We start from the raw sequence: 18,748 nt of genomic DNA, 5'->3' as shown, positions 1-18,748 counted from the left end.
ATTATACAATTTTACCCCTATTTAATGAAAATAACAACGATGTATCCTTGATTTTTCAAAATTGAGAGAAATAAGGTTTAAAAAGAAAATTCCACTCGTCTTAAGTTTGTGCAAGGTTGCAGCTTTACATTATGAAATATATTTAGCAGTACATTAAGGAGAAAATTATTGACTGCGCAAGAAGGCAGAACATAGCATATAATTAAATAGCAATTTGAATTTTCTATAATGCTGTGCATTAAAACAAGCACATAAAAAAGAAAATGAATTAGTGTTATGGGCTTAATATTCTCGAGTGTAAAGAGTTTTAAAACTCATATGCAGTCACATTTTCCATGGCCTTGATTGCTGATGCAGAAAGAGATTTTATTCTCTCGACTAGCTTATTTATGATATCAGGTTCAGTCTCAAACATTGCACCAGCAACATTCACCACTCCTGGATTTTGGCTATTCAGTACTGAGTATACAGTAGCAGCATCATTGCCAGCATTCAAGCAGAAGTGGAGCAGACCACGAGGAACCACGAACACATCTCCTTCCTTGAGAAAACTCTGGAATAGCTGGTTATTAGTATCAACAAATCCAGCAATCACCACGCCTGTGCCGACGAAAAATATTTCACTGGCTCTTGGGTGTGATCGTGGCAACACTAAACCATCCACATCAAGATCTATCCTGGAAATTGAGAGGCCGAGGGTGTTCAGGCCAGGGAAATCAATAGCAGTGACGATAGTTGTGGATGAGCGAAGGAAGTTGTCTGTGTCACCAGGCTGGCTCAGTTTAGATGACTTGAAATCTGAAGGAGCAATGCTTTCTGGCCTCTTGCAAGGCAAGCCATTGATGAAGATATTCTGCTTGCTCGTAGGAGCTGCTGGACAAATGTCCTGAACATTGTCACAGTCTGCAAAGCACATTTGAATTGCAGAGCACAAGACTATGCAAAAGAGGAGGACGGAATTCATCTTTGTTAATTTGTTGTTATGAACTGAAATGAGTGTCTTTCTTTGTTATATATATATTTAGGGGTTGCAAGAAATGAAAGTCATATTTTTGAGGCTTGGAGTTCACTGCTAGATTTCAAATGGATTATCTTTTAAGCAGATTTCAAGAGCATTTGCTTAAAAGAAAGATTATCAAAAGTCGGCTTGATGTGCCCTAAATACTTGGTTATATGCTGAGACTGTTCCAGCTGATATTGCCATTTAGTCTTGCAGTCATTGACATAAATTCTCTGATTTCCTGAACCTGCAAGCTTCCTTGCCATAACAGGAAAGCATGGCTCCACTGAATAGAACATATGACCTTAGGATTTTAAGAGTAACTGGAAAGCAACATGTCAGAACCAATTGAATTAACATTAGTGTTAATTTATTTAATCTGAAAAAGATGTGCAATCAATTACCAGCAACTTTCAATATGCTGCTTGATGGTACCTTTTTATTTTTGCTTGTTAAACCTCTAAAACAAAGCTGCAGTTTTAGGACCTGCTGGAGTTGCAGAGTAAGAAATTAAATATTGTAAGAAGAACAGTGGCCAGATTTTCTCATCTCTCACCTCAAAGCAACACCAGAATATAGCCTTTTTTCTTTCAACAATGACAAAACCACCAGATAAACTGTAAATCAGAATGGGAATGGGACTTCTAATAAAATAATGGAAAATTTCATTGGGGTTTACAATCCATGACCTTTTATTTTAGGCTAAAAATAAGAACATTAGCATAGGTTAATTTCGCCAATAAGACGCAACAAAATAGCCATCAACAGATTAGCTCAGTAGGAAAGTTTCAACAACCTGAATGTAATTTTAAGACCCCACCTAGCAAAAAGTAATATAATCCCAAACCCTTCTGCACTGTGAAAAGTTCGTTTCACTCTTTGTTGCTGTCACCATTAAAAACACTGCTCTTCTCAGAATCCGGTGAACAAATTTTTGTTGAGCACTCATCTGGACTGGTTAGAATCTCTGAGACAAACTTAATCAAAGAGCAAAGAGCACCCAAGGAGTTATGGTCAATCACACCATTGCCTTCCATGACATGAGCAAAGTCGATAAGTTTCACTTCCGCACCTGAATTCTCGTCTTTTAGCAGTGATTCCTTCTCATACACCATAAGAACAGAACAAGAGTTGAAATGGTAGATAGTTTGATCTTCAAACCATGCTTTCAGCTCCAATAACTGAGCCAAAATCCCAGTAGAACCACCATAAACACTCGAGGCAAAAAAACTATCTGGTATCAAATTTGGATCAGCAGATGCATTGGAAGAAACAAACTTCCTCAGAACCAATCTAACCTCATCTGCAGTAAGATTCCGGACACGCTTCTTCTCAGGCTCCCAAAATCCTGATTCTTTATTGCCATATATCCTCAAGCCAGATATCCTAAAACCCAATGACAAGCTGCTGGTTTCTTTATCTTTCTTAAAGCACCGCTGGATATAGTCTTCTGGTGCCTGTGGATACCATGTTCTGGAACCAAGCTTAATATCCATGATGGATGGATGCACACGACGAGCGACAACATCCTGCAAGACGAGGTGGGGGCACAACCCAGATCCATCAGATGCCTCTAAAAGTTGAGTGCCATAGAAGACAGGAAAGTATTTGCGGATGTGATCTGGAATCCTTGTATTAGAAGAGAAGGAGGTGTAGAAGGCCACCTCTCTAGAGCCACGCTCGCCATCCTGAAGAGGCTTGTAGAAGCGCCCCGAATCATCTATGAGAGGGCCAAGCAGTCCGTCACGGGCCCTGTGACCTGCAACCTGATGTTCTGGGATCTTAAGCATCGTGTGCAACAGTATGAAGAATGTAATTCAAACGAGATTTCCTCACTTGATCTTTATATGTTTTGGAGGGATACTCGATCTGTGACAATCAGAAAAAAGAAAGGGACAAATATTAAATCTTCTATGCTTATTCAATCATGAAATTTAGAAACAAAAAAAAATTACAAAATGTTCAATGTTGAAAAAGAGGTATTCTGAAAATGAAATAGAACATTTGCCACCAATCACTACGCAACAACAGATTTAATAGATAAAAAGAACATAACGATCTTCAAAGGGCATGTTACTGAGTTACTCTTCCCTGCCGTCCACCTTGACCAATTAATTTGAGTCAAATCCACAAAGCAAGGTTATTATAAATTCAAAACTTAGTTTTCCAGAAATCCGAGGAAGTTTTTCATGTCCAGTCCCCAAAAAAGCCGAAGTATGTTATTTCCTAGTTCAGCTCATTGTATAATATATCATTCCTGATTTTGATGCACGATTAGCATTATACGTTTCATCTAATATTTGCTCAAAAACTTGAAAATCAAGACTCCAGATAAAAGCACTGGAGTCAGAGGAACTTAACAAGCAAAAATAATAAAATCAAAGTACATTTTTCTATTCTCATGGACATAAAATAACAATAATCTTTCAATTTTTTTTTTTTTTATTCCTTTGAAAGAGACTAATAAATATGGGAGAAAGCCACATACTGCATCGAGAAGATAAAACTGGATAAAGAAAACAAAAGAAAACGGATAAAAACTGGCAGCTATACTAAATCGATAAAATGCAGACACCCAAAATCAAAGGATTTTAAGTATAACCTACCAGCTTATCGGAAAATCTTCAGTTCAATGAGAGATCGATTATTGTACGGCGAAAACGCAGGCGCATGTACAGATATGAAGATATATTTGGGCTGGAGAAGTACACAAGCAGTGGATGGGTCACAAATCCCAAAAAGAAAAAAAGAAAAGAAAAAGCACCAAAAAGCAAAAGGACTTTCCGCTAGATGCTAGCAATGTGTATGTCTATTAATTTAATAAAGTCGAGATTCGGGCTAGTGGAAAGAGGATCTAGTGCATCCAATTTCAGGGATGAACCACATGCAGTTTAGTCAAAGTCAAAGTAATACTAACTAGCATTAAGTTATGATTACAAGTTTGGTTAAATTTCAATCTAATTTCTTTTGAGAAAAAACAAACTGAACAATACGGCCTGCCGGCCGGCCAAGAGCCACGCGAGAGTCAACTAGTGGAGAAAAGACCGGCGGTGCTGCTCAGTCATCATCAATAATAAGAAAAAGGGCAGTAAGTTAACTCATTAGTTTTCCATGCGAAGAAACATCTGAAACCAGCAGCCACTAATTAAGGAGTGGTGAAACGTGGCAGCTATGGCGTTTGATTTCTGTCCTTGTGCTTTTCAAGTTAAATTGACACGACTCACTCTCTGCCTCCATCTTTTACTCCTCTCTTCACTTTATGTAGTCGGGTCCGCTCCATTCTGTGCTTCGCCCGTCGGCACTCTACCCGACCGCTTTCTTGCTGACTCTAATGCATCTATGGTACACTCTTTCTCTTTCTCTGCATTAATTAGCAGACAATGGTTTATGATATTAACATTTTTCTAATCTGGCTATCGTACCTTAATAATTCTAAAGAAAAAAAAAATGAGACCTTTTAAGAAATTATGGGAAACATTTCGGGATAAACTTGTGCTTCATTCAAAATTCTTTGTACAGGTATATCTTCTTTGTATTTTTTGTGTGTACACTAAATGGCTTTGCTAAAGGCATTTTAACTTAATTTTTTTGGTATATGAGCAGGACAGAGAGAGGAATAACAAATGTTCAGATGCCTCGCAGTTTAAATGCGCATTTAAGTTGCTAGACGCTGACTTCTTCAATGATACTAAGGTGATTGACTAGAAATTTTTTACATTAATGTGGATCTTGTTGGGTGCTTGGTAGTTACTAAATTCTTGTCAATTTAGGTGCTGGAGATCGCAAAGGGTGCAAAGGAGTTTAATTTGCCTATTACCAAAGCTAATAGGAGATTAGTTGCTTCTGAGAATGGAGGGTTACATAATCCATCTTGTTTAGTCTTTAATCCAGAGTGGACTCATGAGCATGCGGGAAAAATTGCAAGTAAGAGATTCAGTTATCCTGCTCTACCAGGAATACAGAGGCCAAAGAGTGAAGAGGATATTGCATTTATGAGTGTAAGCCACTAACACTCATTTTTGGCTTATCGCATATCTTTTTTTTTTTAGTCTATTAATCAATTTGGATTGGTCTCCTGTAGGTGCTTGAATTAGGAGAACTTATTAGGACGAAGCAAATTACATCTGAGGAGCTTGTGCAAATTTTCCTGAAGAGATTAAAGAGGTAATGATGAAAGAAATTAAAGTGGTGGTTATCCAATTTCTAATTTTGAAGTTCTTTTGTTAATGATAATGATGCATTTTGCTTGAACAATAACAGATACAATCGTGCTCTTGAAGCCGTGGTAACTTATACTGATGAATTAGCTTATAAGCAAGCAAAAGAAGCTGATGAATTGCTGGCTAAAGGAGTATATCTGGGTATTTTATCTATTCACTTGCATCATGATATGAGAATTACTGTCACTTATTATATCAAAGTAGATTTAACATTTTTGCCATATTGGTAAACCATTAACTTGATGGGGTTGACCTAAAAAATGAAAGTTTAATGACTTTGGACACCATGTACACTTCAATATGTTTTCTTAACAGGTTGATGTGCCTAGGATTACTTTGAGGGTAATAGATTAGCTTGTCTAACTAATGCTGATTTAGTTCATGCTGCTCTTTATCTTTCTAACTCGCTTTGTCATAACTATTGTGTTTCTTGTATTCCCCGGAGTTATTAGAGGTTTTGTCTTACAGGACCTCTCCATGGGATTCCATATGGACTGAAGGATATCATTGCAGTAAGTGGATACAAGACAACATGGGGTTCCAGAAGTTTCAAAGATCAAGTTCTAAACATTGATGCTTGGGTTTACAAGAGGTAATAAATATATAATGAAAGTATCTTGGCTGCAGTTAGAATGTGAATTGTGTACAATGTTTATTGCTTTATCTATATCCAATACAGATTGAGGTCCGTAGGTGCTGTTCTTGTTGCAAAGCTTGTTTCTGGATCATTGGCATATGATGACATCTGGTTTGGGGGCAGAACGAGAAACCCATGGAATATTGAGGAATTTTCAACAGGTTCATCAGCTGGGCCTGCTGCCAGTACCTCATCTGGTATTCTTCTGGTCTTATGAGTTATTTGTGCATTTTTCAACTTTTGTGGTGATTTTGAATGTTTGTTCAGTTATATCATGAACAATTCATGTTGACAGTGAAATCTAAAAGATTAGCATGCTGAAATATACCATTTCCACTAGAATAATAAGAAAAAGTACTCTTTCATGAACTTATTTGGTGATAAAGAAATTACATCATTTATGAGCAGGTATGGTTCCATTTGCTATTGGCTCAGAAACAGCCGGCTCCATCACATATCCTGCATCACGTTGTGGCGTGACAGCACTACGTCCAACTCTTGGTACTGTTGGTCGAACTGGTGTGATGAGCATATCAGAAAGCCTGGTGATGTCCTATGTTATTCCTTTCTTCTGGCTTCTCTTTTGTGGGCAGTGCACTGACTGTAGATCTAAATCACATTGTCTACTAGGATAAGCTTGGCCCTTTCTGTAGAAGTGCTGCAGATTGTTCGATTGTTCTGGATGCTCTTCGAGGGAAGGATCCAGATGATCTGTCATCAAGAGAAATTCCTCTTAATGATCCATTTTCTGTTGACATTACGCGTCTTACTGTTGGATATTTGGATGATGCTGAAATGGAGGTTAGTAGGTGTTTTTGTTTAGATGCAACATGTTTACTGAATTCAGGAGGTTGTTCAGTAAAATATTTATGAACACCATCCTGTATCAGCTTGTGAACTTTGATTAAATGGTATTTTCTGTAGAACTTTTGTACGAGTAACATATTTGTGAGAATTTTCTTGGAATGGCGATGCTAGGTTGTACATGTGCTCAAGGAGAAAGGTGTTAATATGGTTCCTTTCAAACTGAATTACACTGTTGATTCTGTCCAAGGCATATTAAATTTCACAATGGATGTTGATATGTTAGCTCACTTTGATGAGTGGCAACGCAATGGTCTGGATGATGCATATGAAGCTCAAGATCAATGGCCCATTGAGTTGCGTCGTGCACGTGTAATTTCGGCGGTTGATTATGTGCAGGTATTTTTCTATTATCAATTCAAATTGAGAGCCTTAAATTTGATGTTTCCTGACAACATTGCACTTTCCTTTTCTTAATTATCTTTTTCTGTTGAACCAGCGAGGAGAAGTTTTTACTTTTCTATCCTTGCTTTTCTTTCATGTTATGATCATGTGTTTTTGTTGTGATTAAATTGCGAGAGCACAACAGGCAATCCATTGAGAGTTTTGGTGCAGGCAATAATAGCCAGACCTGATGTCATATGGAGAAAACTGTTTTCAATCTTATTATACATGGTCAGCAAGAAGTGAATTCTTTTCATCTCGAGATGATTTTTTCCACAGGCACAAAGGGCGCGGGGAAAATTAATTCAGGAAGTTAGAAAAGGTTTCACAGTTGACGCATTTATTGGCAATGCAACTGACTGGGAAAAAGTCTGCTTGGGAAATCTAGTAGGTCTGCCTGTAATTGTGGTTCCTACTGGGTTTAAAAATATATCAAATCCACCTTCTGAGGGAAGTCGAAGGAGAACCACTATCACCACTGGCATTTATGCTCGTCCTAGCCAGGATCACATTGTAAGCTCTTTGATTATATATTGGTGATTACCAATGAAAGAGTAGAGTTAACTAGCAGAATTTATGCCTAATACTGAGCCGATTAATTCTTTGTTCCTCTTATTGGCAGGCTCTGGCATTAGCAATGGCTTACCAATCAGTTACTGACCACCATAAGCAGCGCCCACCAATCGACAATCTTGGTCCAAACGACAAGATACCCGATCCACCTATAGTCGTTATACCTCCCAGAAGGTTGCATCTATAATGATGTCGAGACATAAATTTTTGGCTTTGTATGGTCGTATATTTCTATATCTTTTTAAGTTTTTATCTGAAACTTAAAGATGGAGCACTCGATTCCTTCCTTTGAATGTCCTCTACATAGTAGTGGATAGGGAAAAAAGAAGAAAAAACTGTTGCAACTTTTTAAGCTCTTTAGGTAAGTATATCAAGATGTCTGAATAAAAGAAGAAGAAGAAGATGTGCATGCTTCAAGATTCCTCTAATGGAATGGACAACTCGATGTAAATATATTCGCCCTTGGTCTGCTATCTACAAAAGGAAGTTAACTGTGGAATTTTATCTTTATCTTTCTTTTTCCTTTTCTGGGAAACGACGTGGGTCAGGAACCCATCTCCTGCAAATACACAAGAATTGGCTGAGCAAGTTGGATTTTCTCATCTGACCCGACTTGCCCCTTGAGGTCTATTATTTTGTTCAGACGTCTACTACTCCAAACATCAAAGTTAAATTGCACGTGTAGTTTTATAATTCGAATTATCCATTGCCCCATCCACCAAAAGATATGTGCCTTTTTCAGCTTGGACCCAAATGAAAATAGTTGGGCAAGTTAGGTCAAGTTGATGTGGCCAGCTAGGTGTATGGATAATTTTAATTGCTGCTATCAGCTATCCACTAATACGGCCTTTAAGTCAGTATGTTTTTATGTATGTTTATTAACCAGTGAACTTATATTTCTATGGACAATTCTAGATATGACTAACAAATATATTGTTTTAACTTGTGAGTTTATATACTTTTATACAAAAATAAATAATGAAATAGTACTATAGTTCACATATCATTGATTAAAAGCATTCATTTTAACCCAATACATCAATCTTATCATTTATAAGAACTTAAACAGATTTTAAAGTAATAAAAAGTATACATGTCCTAATTGGTTATAATTGGTCGAAACTGATGTAATTAACCCCTTTCTTTTATGTAACCTGTTTTTTTCTTTTTCCGTATGTGTGTGTGTGTGTGTGTTTCATTAGTTTCAAGTAAAAAGCAGAAACGTTAAAGTCACTAACGTTGTCACATACTTTGTTTTTGTTTTAGTACTGCCGACTTGTGTCAACGGATCCGACCTAAAAAATGACTGCCTAGTATGGATGGGTTTAATTCGGATATTTTATAAATTTTTAATTTTTTTAAAATTTAAAATATTAATATCATACTAAATATATAAGAACTAATTTTTTTGGTTCAATATATAATTCGTTCGATGCTATTTTCGATTCTAACATTCAAAGAAAATACAATTTTAAATTTTATCCTTAATTAAATATATTAAAAAAATATAATTGACATCCAATTGAAACTAGTATGAGAATTGTAATTACATTATCGAACAACTTGCTTTACAATTTAATTTACTTGCAAATATAATAATTTGATGTTCAAATATAAATTATTAAAATATTTTTTATCGCTAGTAAAATAATATTTTGCAGATGGCTAATATTAAAATAAAAAATTATAAACTTTATATAACACTAAAATATAAGTCCAGATTTAAGTATGAGAGATGCAACTAGCTTAAGTTATGTAAATTGAGAGTTTAAGTGTAATATAATAAACCTATGAATTGAGATTCAAGACATGTGGTTGGCTGTTGTACTAGATAGTATTAGCGAAAAATAAATTAGAGTTTAAGTATATAGTAATATAGTGTACACTATCCAATAAATATTAATTATATAATATACACACACAACTATATATCATATATTTTTTATAGAATATAAAGTATATTATAATATAGTTAATTTTTTATAAATATTATTTATATAATATATATAGTTATTAATAAATATATATATAAAATTTATTTTTATAATTTAATCCAAATCAATACAAAACATAAAAAATTCCAATTATTTAGATTATAATATTTTTAGTGCGATTATTCAGTACAGCATGGTCAGCCGTAGTCAAAACTTATCCACGCCTTCTTCTTCTTCTTCTTACTCTTAAATACGTCCTTTTGGTCGTACTGTTGTTAAGCATCATGCAACTGTAATTGACCATAAAAAAAGTAGTATAAAAAAAGAAGAAGAACATTTTGTTTGTAAAACTCGAAGCTTTTCTGCTTTTTTATTTTTCTTTCTAATAAATAATATAATTTAATTAAATTTAAAAGAATAATAAAAATATTTTAAAAATTTAACATAATCAATAATGGTTTAATTTTTATAAATCAGATTTAATCTTTGTAATTATATATATATCTCTACCTTTTAAATTTAACTTAATCAGTTAACATATTGCGATAAGCTAGATTTAATTCCTATAATTATCTTTTTAAGGATCACGTAAACATTTGAAACACATTTAATAACTTTTAGCAAAATAAAGCACGCGTGATTAAGGAGAAGGAAATTATTAATTTTCCAAGGAAAATTTTCAGGACTCTCAATTTCACCGTCCATTAATGGTGTCTTTATTTTATTTATTCTTTTTATTACTGACTATCGAACAGCCATGTCACAGTAACCAAAGACAAAAGCAAAATCCAACCAAACACAAAATAAGATAAAATTTACAGAGGGAGAATTTTAGTTTTCAGAAGTGTATATATATAAAAAAAAAAAAAAAAAAAAGGAAAACACAAGTGTCGTGTCGTTAAAATAGATAGGTAACGACGTAAGGTTTTCCATATCTAAATCAAAAAACGACAGATTAAACAAATCAAGGATATACATGCGGAATTAATTTTGCAAATCCGGAAAAAAGAGGATATTATACAGATGCAGGGACTTATGTGAAAGTAGGAGTAGTTGGACATATCTCAACAAACCTTACTTCCAATGGTATTCCTGTAATTTTAATTTAGAAACAAGGGCATATTCACTGCTACCTCCCTCTACCTTTCGTTTATATCTCTCTCTTCTCTCTACTCTTCTCGTAGAGCCTCTCTCTCTCTCTTTATATATATCTATCTCTCTTCCCGATCCGCCGTCTCTCTCTATCAGTCTCTTTTACTAGATATTTATCTTTATTTCTCTCTCTCTCTCTCTTGACAATTCAATTGAGAGATCCAGGTAATCACCATTCTCGTGCTTCATAGATCTCTCTCTGTTTTCATGATTTTTCAAATTTTACGATTTTCATTGCGATTATTAGTTTTAAAAATCGTTGACCTGATCGAGCATTAGATCGAGCTTTTTGATTTGTTTTAATATGCATTGTGTTGTGTTTCGATGAATTCGATGCCTCCGATCTAAAGCTTTTGTTTTTGTTTTTTTTTTTTTTGTTTTGCAGTTCTGAATTTTCAATGTTATGTCTGTTTTCATGCATTGCTGTGTTTGATCATTGAATCTATTGATTGTTAGTGCGTAATGCTTTTGGATCGACAAAAAAGATTTACACTTTGTGTTCAATTTAAGGTGTTTTATGTTTGTTTTCTTATTTCTTAAGGACTTGAATTGGTTTCTTCTGTTATATCTGGATAGATCGTTAAAGGTGTTGGAGAAAAATGGCAGCATCCAAAGGCGGGGCCACTGGATGGTACAGTGCAATAGTGAAAGCTGTTCCTTCAGGGGATAGTTTGGTGTTAGCTGCAAAGTCCAGCAACAAGCCTGGTCCTCCACCGGAGAGGACCGTTACTCTGGCTTCTATTATGGCTCCAAAACTGGTAAACTCAGGCATAATATGTTGGCTTTAGGGCTTTCTAATTTGGTTGACGATATATTGCCTGTTTAAAGCTTTTATTATTGCATGTCTTACAATACTTTTGAAGTGGATAGCTGAATGACTATCTCGTAATTGGACAATTTATATTAAGATTATGAATGCTAGTATCTCAGGATTATTTATAGGTCTTAAATATTTTTGTTTAATAGTTGTAGTGTCAAAGGTTCTAGCTCCGCTCATGACGGATTAGTGGACAGAAAGCCATAAGTGGAAATAGCTTTATACTGTTTTAAATTTATTTTTATTGCGGGAATTTTAGCTTTTTAAAGCTATATTGGACTTCTCACTAACAGTGGATCTTCTCCAATCTTAATTCTTATTCTTAGGCCCGCAGAGGTGGCATCGATGAGTCTTTTGCTTGGGAGAGCAGGGAGTATTTGAGGAAGCTCTGCATAGGAAAGGTCATTATTTTATACCATATGTATAAATATTGGGTGCAGAAAAAGAGGTTAGGGGGTGGGGGCATGGTGGGGCTTGGATTACATGTGATAACATCTAGCTTTTTGTACAACAGGAAGTTATTTTCAAGATAGAGTATACTGTACCTTCTATTGGCCGAGAGTTTGGCAGTGTGTTCCTTGGTGACCACAATGTTGCAAAGCTAATTCTTTCAGAAGGCTGGGCAAAGGTCGTATCCATTTGTTTTGACTGGCTGCTGAGGTTTGTTCTAATTTCTATTCAAGCGGGTATTAATTGATTCTGTATCTGCAGGTGAGGGAGCAGGGTCAGCAGAAAGGAGAGGCTAGTCCATTTCTAGCTGAATATCAAGTCCTTGAAGAACAAGCTAAGCAAAAGGGTGTGGGTATGTGGAGTAAGGTTTGTTGCTGGTTTGCTGCGGCTTCTTCTCTTCTTCCTCTGTCAATCCTTTCTTCCTTCCAATTGTAAATTTGAATATCTGCCTCACAGGATGTCAAAATTCATATATTTAATGGCAGAATGATGTTTGAAATGCTTTAAAGTGCTTTCATTTGGTTGAATAAACTCCTCATCATCTTTATAACTTGAACTATTTAGAACTAACTTGAACTATTTAGGAACGTTAGCAAATAGATAGCAGTAATTAAGATTCTGCACACACATCTAATTTTAATGCTACACTTTCTACTATGCTGAACAATCGTATCCGTTTGTGGCTCATGGTTGCTCTCTGTGTTTGTGTAATACCTTCGTCCCTGCTTGCTTGTAATGTTGTTCTGTTTATGCGGAATGTAAATTTAAATGCAATAACAAGTTGCCAACAATCAAATGGTGTAAAGTTTTTCAGTTATTATCTGACAAGCCTTATGTAAAGTATTCAATAATATCTTTGAATTTCCTGTTAGGAATTGATTGAAACACTGCATGTTCAACTATTGGATTGCAGGCACCAGGTGCTGCTGATGCAGCCATCAGAAATCTACCTCCTTCTGCCATCGGTAATCCTAGTAACTTGGATGCCATGAGTCTGCTATCTGCAAACAAGGGCAGGCCTATGCAAGGTATTGTTGAGCAGGTTCGTGATGGCAGTACTGTCCGTGTATATTTGCTTCCAGATTTCCAGTTCGTCCAGGTGTTTGTTGCTGGAATCCAGGTATGTGTTTGTTATGTTGTGATCAGCAATTTTCCTTCATCATGTCTTGTTATTTCAGCAATCTTTCCACTTGCTGGCATCATTGTGCGCTCTCCCTAAACATCTGATTTCTTCCATTTAATTTAGTCCCCGTCAATGGGTAGAAGAGCTGCATTGGAACCTGCTGCAGAAAAAGCAATTAACTCTGATGAGCAGAATGGAGATTCTTCGGAACCTCGAGCTCCTCTAACTTCTGCACAGAGACTTGCAGTCTCAGCATCTACTGAAGTTGCTCCTGATCCATTTGCTGTGGATGCCAAATATTTCACTGAGCAACGTGTTTTAAACAGAGATGTGAGTACTCGAGTCCCATCCTTCCTTTTCTTTTCCTTTTCTTTTCTGAATTTCATTTGGTTTTGTAGGTCCGTATTGTTCTGGAAGGAGTTGACAAATTCAGCAACTTGATTGGATCAGTATATTATTCAGACGGAGAATCGGCGAAGGACCTGGCTCTGGAGCTTGTAGAAAATGTATGTGCTTTAATTTCATGCATTACATTGGTTATGGATGGTAATTTATTGCCTGAACTACTAGTGAGAAAAGTCTGTTTTCGCTGCTTCTTGATCTTAGCCTTTACATGCTTTTCTATCTCCTAAAAGGAATATTCTTTCTTATTTTTTCTTGAAGGGAAGAAAGGGTTTTTTATCCCTAAGCCAGGAAAAAGAAGAAGGAATAGAGTAGAAAATAGTTGTTCAAGATAGTTTTTTGGATTGAAGTGTATGCTCATGTCTGTTGTTCATGGCAATACAGATTTTGAAATTGAAATCATACAGCAGCATCAGTTTCTTTACAGTTTTTGTCTATTTACAAAGTGTTGCACTCTGTCTACAGCATGGTTATGCTTTATCCCTCTGAAAACGGGGAGTATGTTGAAGACTTGCGAGAAGTTGGTTTGGCTATAGTGGTTTTTGCTACATGAAGTAAAGACTGTTTTTATAGCTTGTTTCACATCTGCATAGTTACACTATGTTTTAATAGCTTTTTTCATTTATTCATATAATTGAATGTAATCAAAAGGTCTATCAGATGCTATACATTTGAGCATCCTTTTGTATGATAATCATTTAATCTCTTGCTCCTCTGTGTTAGACTAGATTGATCTCGGTAATTGTTTCTGTATTTGTTTCTTCCATATGTAGAGTGATTCTAATTAACTCTATTCTGAAATGCAGGGTCTAGCTAAATATGTGGAATGGAGTGCCAACATGATGGAAGATGATGCTAAACGGCGGCTGAAGAATGCAGAACTTCAAGCTAAAAAAACCCGCTTGAGGATATGGACAACCTATGTCCCCCCTCCCACAAATTCAAAAGCAATCCACGACCAGAACTTCACTGGAAAGGTAGAATTTGGATTTAAACTATTTTATCCCTTATTGAGTTGAGATTTCTTACCAACTAGATTTCATTTTTTCTTCAGGTTGTGGAGGTTGTAAGTGGCGATTGCATCATTGTGGCTGATGATTCTGTCCCATTTGGAAATCCATTGGCAGAACGACGAGTCAATCTTTCAAGTATTAGGTGTCCAAAGATGGGCAATCCTCGTAGGGATGAGAAGCCAGAGAGCTACGCACGGGAGGCTAAGGAGCTCCTGAGAACGCGTCTTATTGGACAACAAGTATGAAGCCTAGTCTAGTCTTTCCTCATGATTCATCTATTTATTCATTTATTAGTTTAATTATGTAATTATATGTTTTCAGGTGAATGTGCAAATGGAATATTCTAGGAAGGTTACCATGGGAGATGGACCTATGTCAGCTACTGGATCTGGGGATTCAAGGGTGATGGATTTTGGATCAGTTTTTTTGCCCTCTTCCATAAAGGGTGATGGTGATGAACCAACACCTGCTTCATCAACTGCCGGTAGCCAGCCAGCTGGGATCAATGTTGCTGAATTGGTGGTTTCCCGTGGTTTTGGAACTGTGATCCGTCATAGGGACTTTGAGGAAAGATCAAACTATTATGATGCCCTTCTTGCTGCTGAATCCCGCGCTGCTGCTGCTAGAAAAGGAATTCATTCTGCAAGGGAACCTGCTGTCATGCATATAAAAGATCTTACCACGGTTAGAAATATAAAAAAACTGTTGCTTGCAATTCTGTCTACTCGCCATGGTATCCATCTTACGAACTTAATATGCTCGTCTCAGGTAGCAGCCAAAAAAGCAAGAGATTTCCTGCCATTCCTGCACCGAAGTAGGAAAGTTTCTGCTGTTGTGGAATATGTGCTTAGCGGCCACCGTTTTAAGGTGTTGATTCCCAAGGAAACATGCAGCATTGCCTTTTCTTTTTCTGGTGTTAGGTGCCCTGGTCGTGATGGACCATATTCAGATGAAGCAATTGCACTAATGAGACGAAGGATAATGCAGAGAGATGTTGAGGTATTGCTCTTCCTGTTTTGAGCGTGTTTCTTTAGTGCTTGATTTAAATCCCTCTCTTGATGAGTTTATTTATGTTTGTACAGATTGAAGTTGAAACTGTTGATAGAACTGGGACTTTCTTGGGATCCTTGTGGGAGTCAAGGACTAATATGGCGGTGGTTCTTCTTGAAGCTGGCCTCGCAAAGTTACAAACTTCCTTTGGCACTGACAGGATCCCTGATGCTCATCTTCTTGAACAGGCAGAGCAGTCTGCCAAAAAGAAGAAATTGAAAGTGAGAATTCAAGCATTTGCCATTATATACAGTTGTTCTATTAGTATTTTTGCAATTCTGCATATAATTTTAGACAATGAAACTGAACTGGTTGCAGATTTGGGAGAATTATGTTGAAGGAGAGGAAGTCTCTAATGGTCCAGCTGCTGAAACCAAACAGAAGGAAGTGCTTAAGGTACTTGTTACCAAATGGTTGGACAAAGTGGCACTTTCTTATGTCATTAAATGGTTCATATGTTTACTCAATAATTTTACTTTCAGGTGGTGGTTACAGAGGTCTTGGGTGGTGGTAGGTTTTATGTCCAAACAGTCGGAGATCAAAAAGTTGCCTCTATTCAGCAACAACTTGCATCACTTAATCTCCAAGAAGCTCCTGTTATTGGTGCTTTTAATCCTAAGAAGGGTGACATTGTACTTGCTCAGTTCAGTGCTGATAATTCATGGAACCGAGCTATGGTGAGAGTCAGATATGTCACATAGTTTAGTTTGCATTATTTTTTAATCTGTTCAGTTTTTATTCTAGCTCCTACTGAATAATAATTTGCCTTTCACTAAGAAATATTTTGGTAGATGGGGCAGTTGTGTTTTCGCTGTTTGCGCAATTAGAATTACCTAGTCCTTTTCCACTCTTTTCCTCTTAAGTATATAGTTAGCTCAATGTGCTCCTGTACTGAAATTCTAACATTTTGCCTGTAAAGATTGTGAATGCACCTCGCAGAGCTGTGGAATCCATGAAAGACAAGTTTGAGGTGTTCTATATTGATTACGGAAATCAGGAAGAGGTTATGTACAGTCAGTTACGGCCTCTTGATCCTTCAGTTTCCTCGGCACCTGGTCTTGCTCAGCTGTGCAGCCTTGCGTATGTTAAGGTTCCAAGCTTGGAAGAGGACTGCGGCCCTGAAGCAGCTGAATTTTTAAGTGCTCAGACATTAAGCACTTCAAAAGAGTTTAGGGCAAAGGTGGAGGAGAGGGATACTTCTGGAGGAAAAGTTAAAGGACAGGGGACTGGACCAATTATTATTGTAACTTTGGTTGCTGTGGATTCTGAGATTAGCATAAATGCAGCCTTGGTGCAGGTAATTTCTTTTTTTTTTTTTTTTTGTGAAAATTTTTGAATAGCTTTACTCTGGTATTGATTGTCTTAGTTAAGCAAAGATATTGTATTATGCGAATAGCGACGTCTGGTATTGAGCTTTTGCCAATTTCTTTCTGTTTGTTGTCTAATATTTGCTCATTCAACTTTTTCAGGAAGGACTTGCAAGGATAGAAAAGAGGAAGAAGTGGGACCCCAAGGATAGACAGGTAGCCCTTGATAATTTGGAGAAGTTCCAGGATGAAGCACGCTCTGCCCGACGTGGGATATGGGTTTATGGAGATATCCAATCAGATGATGAAGATGTAGCTCCTCCTGTTAGGAAGTCTGGTGGTCGCCGATGAACATGTGGCTTATTTACCTGAAGTGCACTGGAGAAAAGAGAAAAGAGAAAAGAGAGAAGAGAAAAAGAAAAGGTGGTCTAAAATGAGTATAGGCAATATGATTCCATTTTAGGTTGAGAGAGGACAGAAATGTTGCAGCGTAAAACTGCATTTTTGTTTTTTTTTTTTTCCTTTTTTCTTTACGTTCTTTTTTGCTATGAAATTTTCCTTCTTAGGTGAGTGAACATTTTTTTTTTAATTTTTTGTATCGTAATAAGGTAAAACTAAATCCAGGTTGTCCAGATGCAAGGGGTAACATTATAAGAAAAATTTTGCTGTTAGTTGGAATTTGACAGTGTGTTGGTAGTCATTTGTCTTAGTTCCTACATTTTGTTTACGTTAGGTTTTCTGTAAATTTGCATATCCTATTCCTGCATTTTGATGCCACCAAAATTCTATTTTTGCTACATTCAGTCGTCACACTTGCAGTTGTTGGCTCAGCTGCTTGCTGTAGTTTCAGTTTTTGCCACATATTTAAGTATCAAATTGTATTTATGACCGAGTCGTCGATTAGTGTTAATAAAAAACGTTAATCATGATTAAGCCTGGACCTTAGGAATTTCATAGTTTCTTTGTTCCTTTTATTTATGTCATCTCCTCTGTCCATATTCTTTGATGAAAAACTCTCCTTAAAATCGCACCAAATTCAAACTCAATAATTTCAGTTCCGTCTCTCCTCTCTTTGTGTGGTTCCTTATGTTTTTTTTTTTCTTTTTGGTTTTTCCTTAATTAAACCTAACCACCAGCACAACGGTGATGTCTACTTCTTCATCAGTTTCTTTCCCTCTTCTTTTTTAAGACTATAATACAGTAACATCACCACAAGCATGCCAATCGCCACACCATAAATGTATTATCATCAAAGGTTTTTGCAGATTGTACTTACAACGAAGCAATATCGTTTCCAGTCTTCCAATCCTATGCTCATCACTCATCACTAGCCTTTAATAAATGAAATTTATTGGTGGATTGAGTTTTGATCGAATTGTTTGATTTATTTAATTACACATTCTCCCTCAGCTTTCTTTTTCTTTTCTTTTTTTCTTTTTGGTTCAATAACCCTTCTTTTTCAAATCTGGAAAAGATGAAATGAAATAATCAAAAACGGATTTTGCTGGTGGTGGCAATGAGAGCCACTCGACTTCTTACATAAACGGTCGTCAATTCGCTTCTGCTCAAACACCCAAGCATTACGAGCCTTCCAAACAGCCTAAAGCAACAATAGATAAAGATCTCATTTTTGTCCAGTCAGAGAACGCAGTTGTAATTTCCTAAAGCTTTGACCAACAATTAGCAGAGTTTAAGCCTAAGAGGAGGCTTGATTTTAGGTTCAACGGAGAAGGTGCTCATACCCTTCGCGCAATATGGCACTGGAAAAAAAACACGAGGGATGGACTCAGATTGACCGCACCTGGAACATGAGCTAGCTACT

At 36.5% G+C, this 18,748-nt stretch overlaps 4 protein-coding genes across 7 annotated transcripts; 2 read left to right on the top strand and 2 right to left on the bottom strand.

Annotated features, from left to right (window-relative positions):
- Positions 1–95: 95 nt before the first annotated feature.
- On the bottom strand, positions 96–1,292 carry LOC8275462 (germin-like protein subfamily 3 member 4). Its single transcript, XM_002511015.3, has one exon. It carries the CDS (start codon positions 962–964, stop codon positions 308–310), a length of 657 nt encoding a protein of 218 aa, XP_002511061.1. The 5' UTR covers positions 965–1,292; the 3' UTR covers positions 96–307.
- A 321-nt stretch (positions 1,293–1,613) lies between these two features.
- On the bottom strand, positions 1,614–3,801 carry LOC8275463 (inositol polyphosphate multikinase alpha). 2 transcript variants are annotated; one of them, XM_025158331.2, is made up of 3 exons: positions 3,607–3,801; positions 2,665–2,869; positions 1,614–2,529 (listed from the first exon to the last, which is right to left on the bottom strand). In XM_025158331.2, the coding sequence occupies exons 2-3, from the start codon at positions 2,788–2,790 to the stop codon at positions 1,873–1,875; spliced, it is 783 nt and encodes a 260-aa protein (XP_025014099.1). In that variant the 5' UTR covers positions 2,791–2,869; positions 3,607–3,801; the 3' UTR covers positions 1,614–1,872. The 2 variants fall into 2 exon arrangements, with proteins under 2 accessions (XP_025014099.1, XP_002511062.1); XM_002511016.4 differs by having other exon boundaries at positions 1,614–2,869; positions 3,607–3,795.
- A 159-nt stretch (positions 3,802–3,960) lies between these two features.
- On the top strand, positions 3,961–8,188 carry LOC8275464 (glutamyl-tRNA(Gln) amidotransferase subunit A). Of its 3 annotated transcripts, none has more exons than XM_048372933.1 (12): positions 3,961–4,342; positions 4,604–4,693; positions 4,771–4,998; positions 5,082–5,164; positions 5,261–5,361; positions 5,689–5,812; positions 5,900–6,054; positions 6,266–6,402; positions 6,488–6,658; positions 6,836–7,060; positions 7,385–7,618; positions 7,728–8,188. In XM_048372933.1, the coding sequence occupies exons 1-12, from the start codon at positions 4,172–4,174 to the stop codon at positions 7,863–7,865; spliced, it is 1,857 nt and encodes a 618-aa protein (XP_048228890.1). In that variant the 5' UTR covers positions 3,961–4,171; the 3' UTR covers positions 7,866–8,188. The 3 variants fall into 3 exon arrangements, with proteins under 3 accessions (XP_048228890.1, XP_048228892.1, XP_048228891.1); XM_048372934.1 differs by having other exon boundaries at positions 4,312–4,519; XM_048372935.1 differs by lacking the exons at positions 7,385–7,618; positions 7,728–8,188 and adding an exon at positions 7,251–7,384.
- Positions 8,189–10,595: 2,407 nt separating this feature from the next.
- LOC8275465 (ribonuclease TUDOR 1) lies at positions 10,596–17,604 on the top strand. The gene is made up of 17 exons (XM_002511018.4): positions 10,596–10,929; positions 11,341–11,522; positions 11,908–11,982; positions 12,096–12,209; positions 12,293–12,397; positions 12,945–13,151; positions 13,278–13,484; positions 13,553–13,660; positions 14,363–14,533; positions 14,611–14,808; positions 14,891–15,253; positions 15,338–15,568; positions 15,652–15,840; positions 15,938–16,015; positions 16,102–16,296; positions 16,539–16,916; positions 17,089–17,604. Exons 2-17 carry the CDS (start codon positions 11,364–11,366, stop codon positions 17,275–17,277), a joined length of 2,967 nt encoding a protein of 988 aa, XP_002511064.2. The 5' UTR covers positions 10,596–10,929; positions 11,341–11,363; the 3' UTR covers positions 17,278–17,604.
- Positions 17,605–18,748: the final 1,144 nt, after the last annotated feature.

This window comes from Ricinus communis, chromosome 4, assembly GCF_019578655.1.
Source record: "Ricinus communis isolate WT05 ecotype wild-type chromosome 4, ASM1957865v1, whole genome shotgun sequence".
In the NCBI taxonomy this organism is placed as follows: domain Eukaryota; kingdom Viridiplantae; phylum Streptophyta; class Magnoliopsida; order Malpighiales; family Euphorbiaceae; genus Ricinus; species Ricinus communis.
The sequence above is the reverse complement of the archived record's forward strand: the minus strand, read 5'-3'. Positions and strand labels throughout refer to the sequence as shown.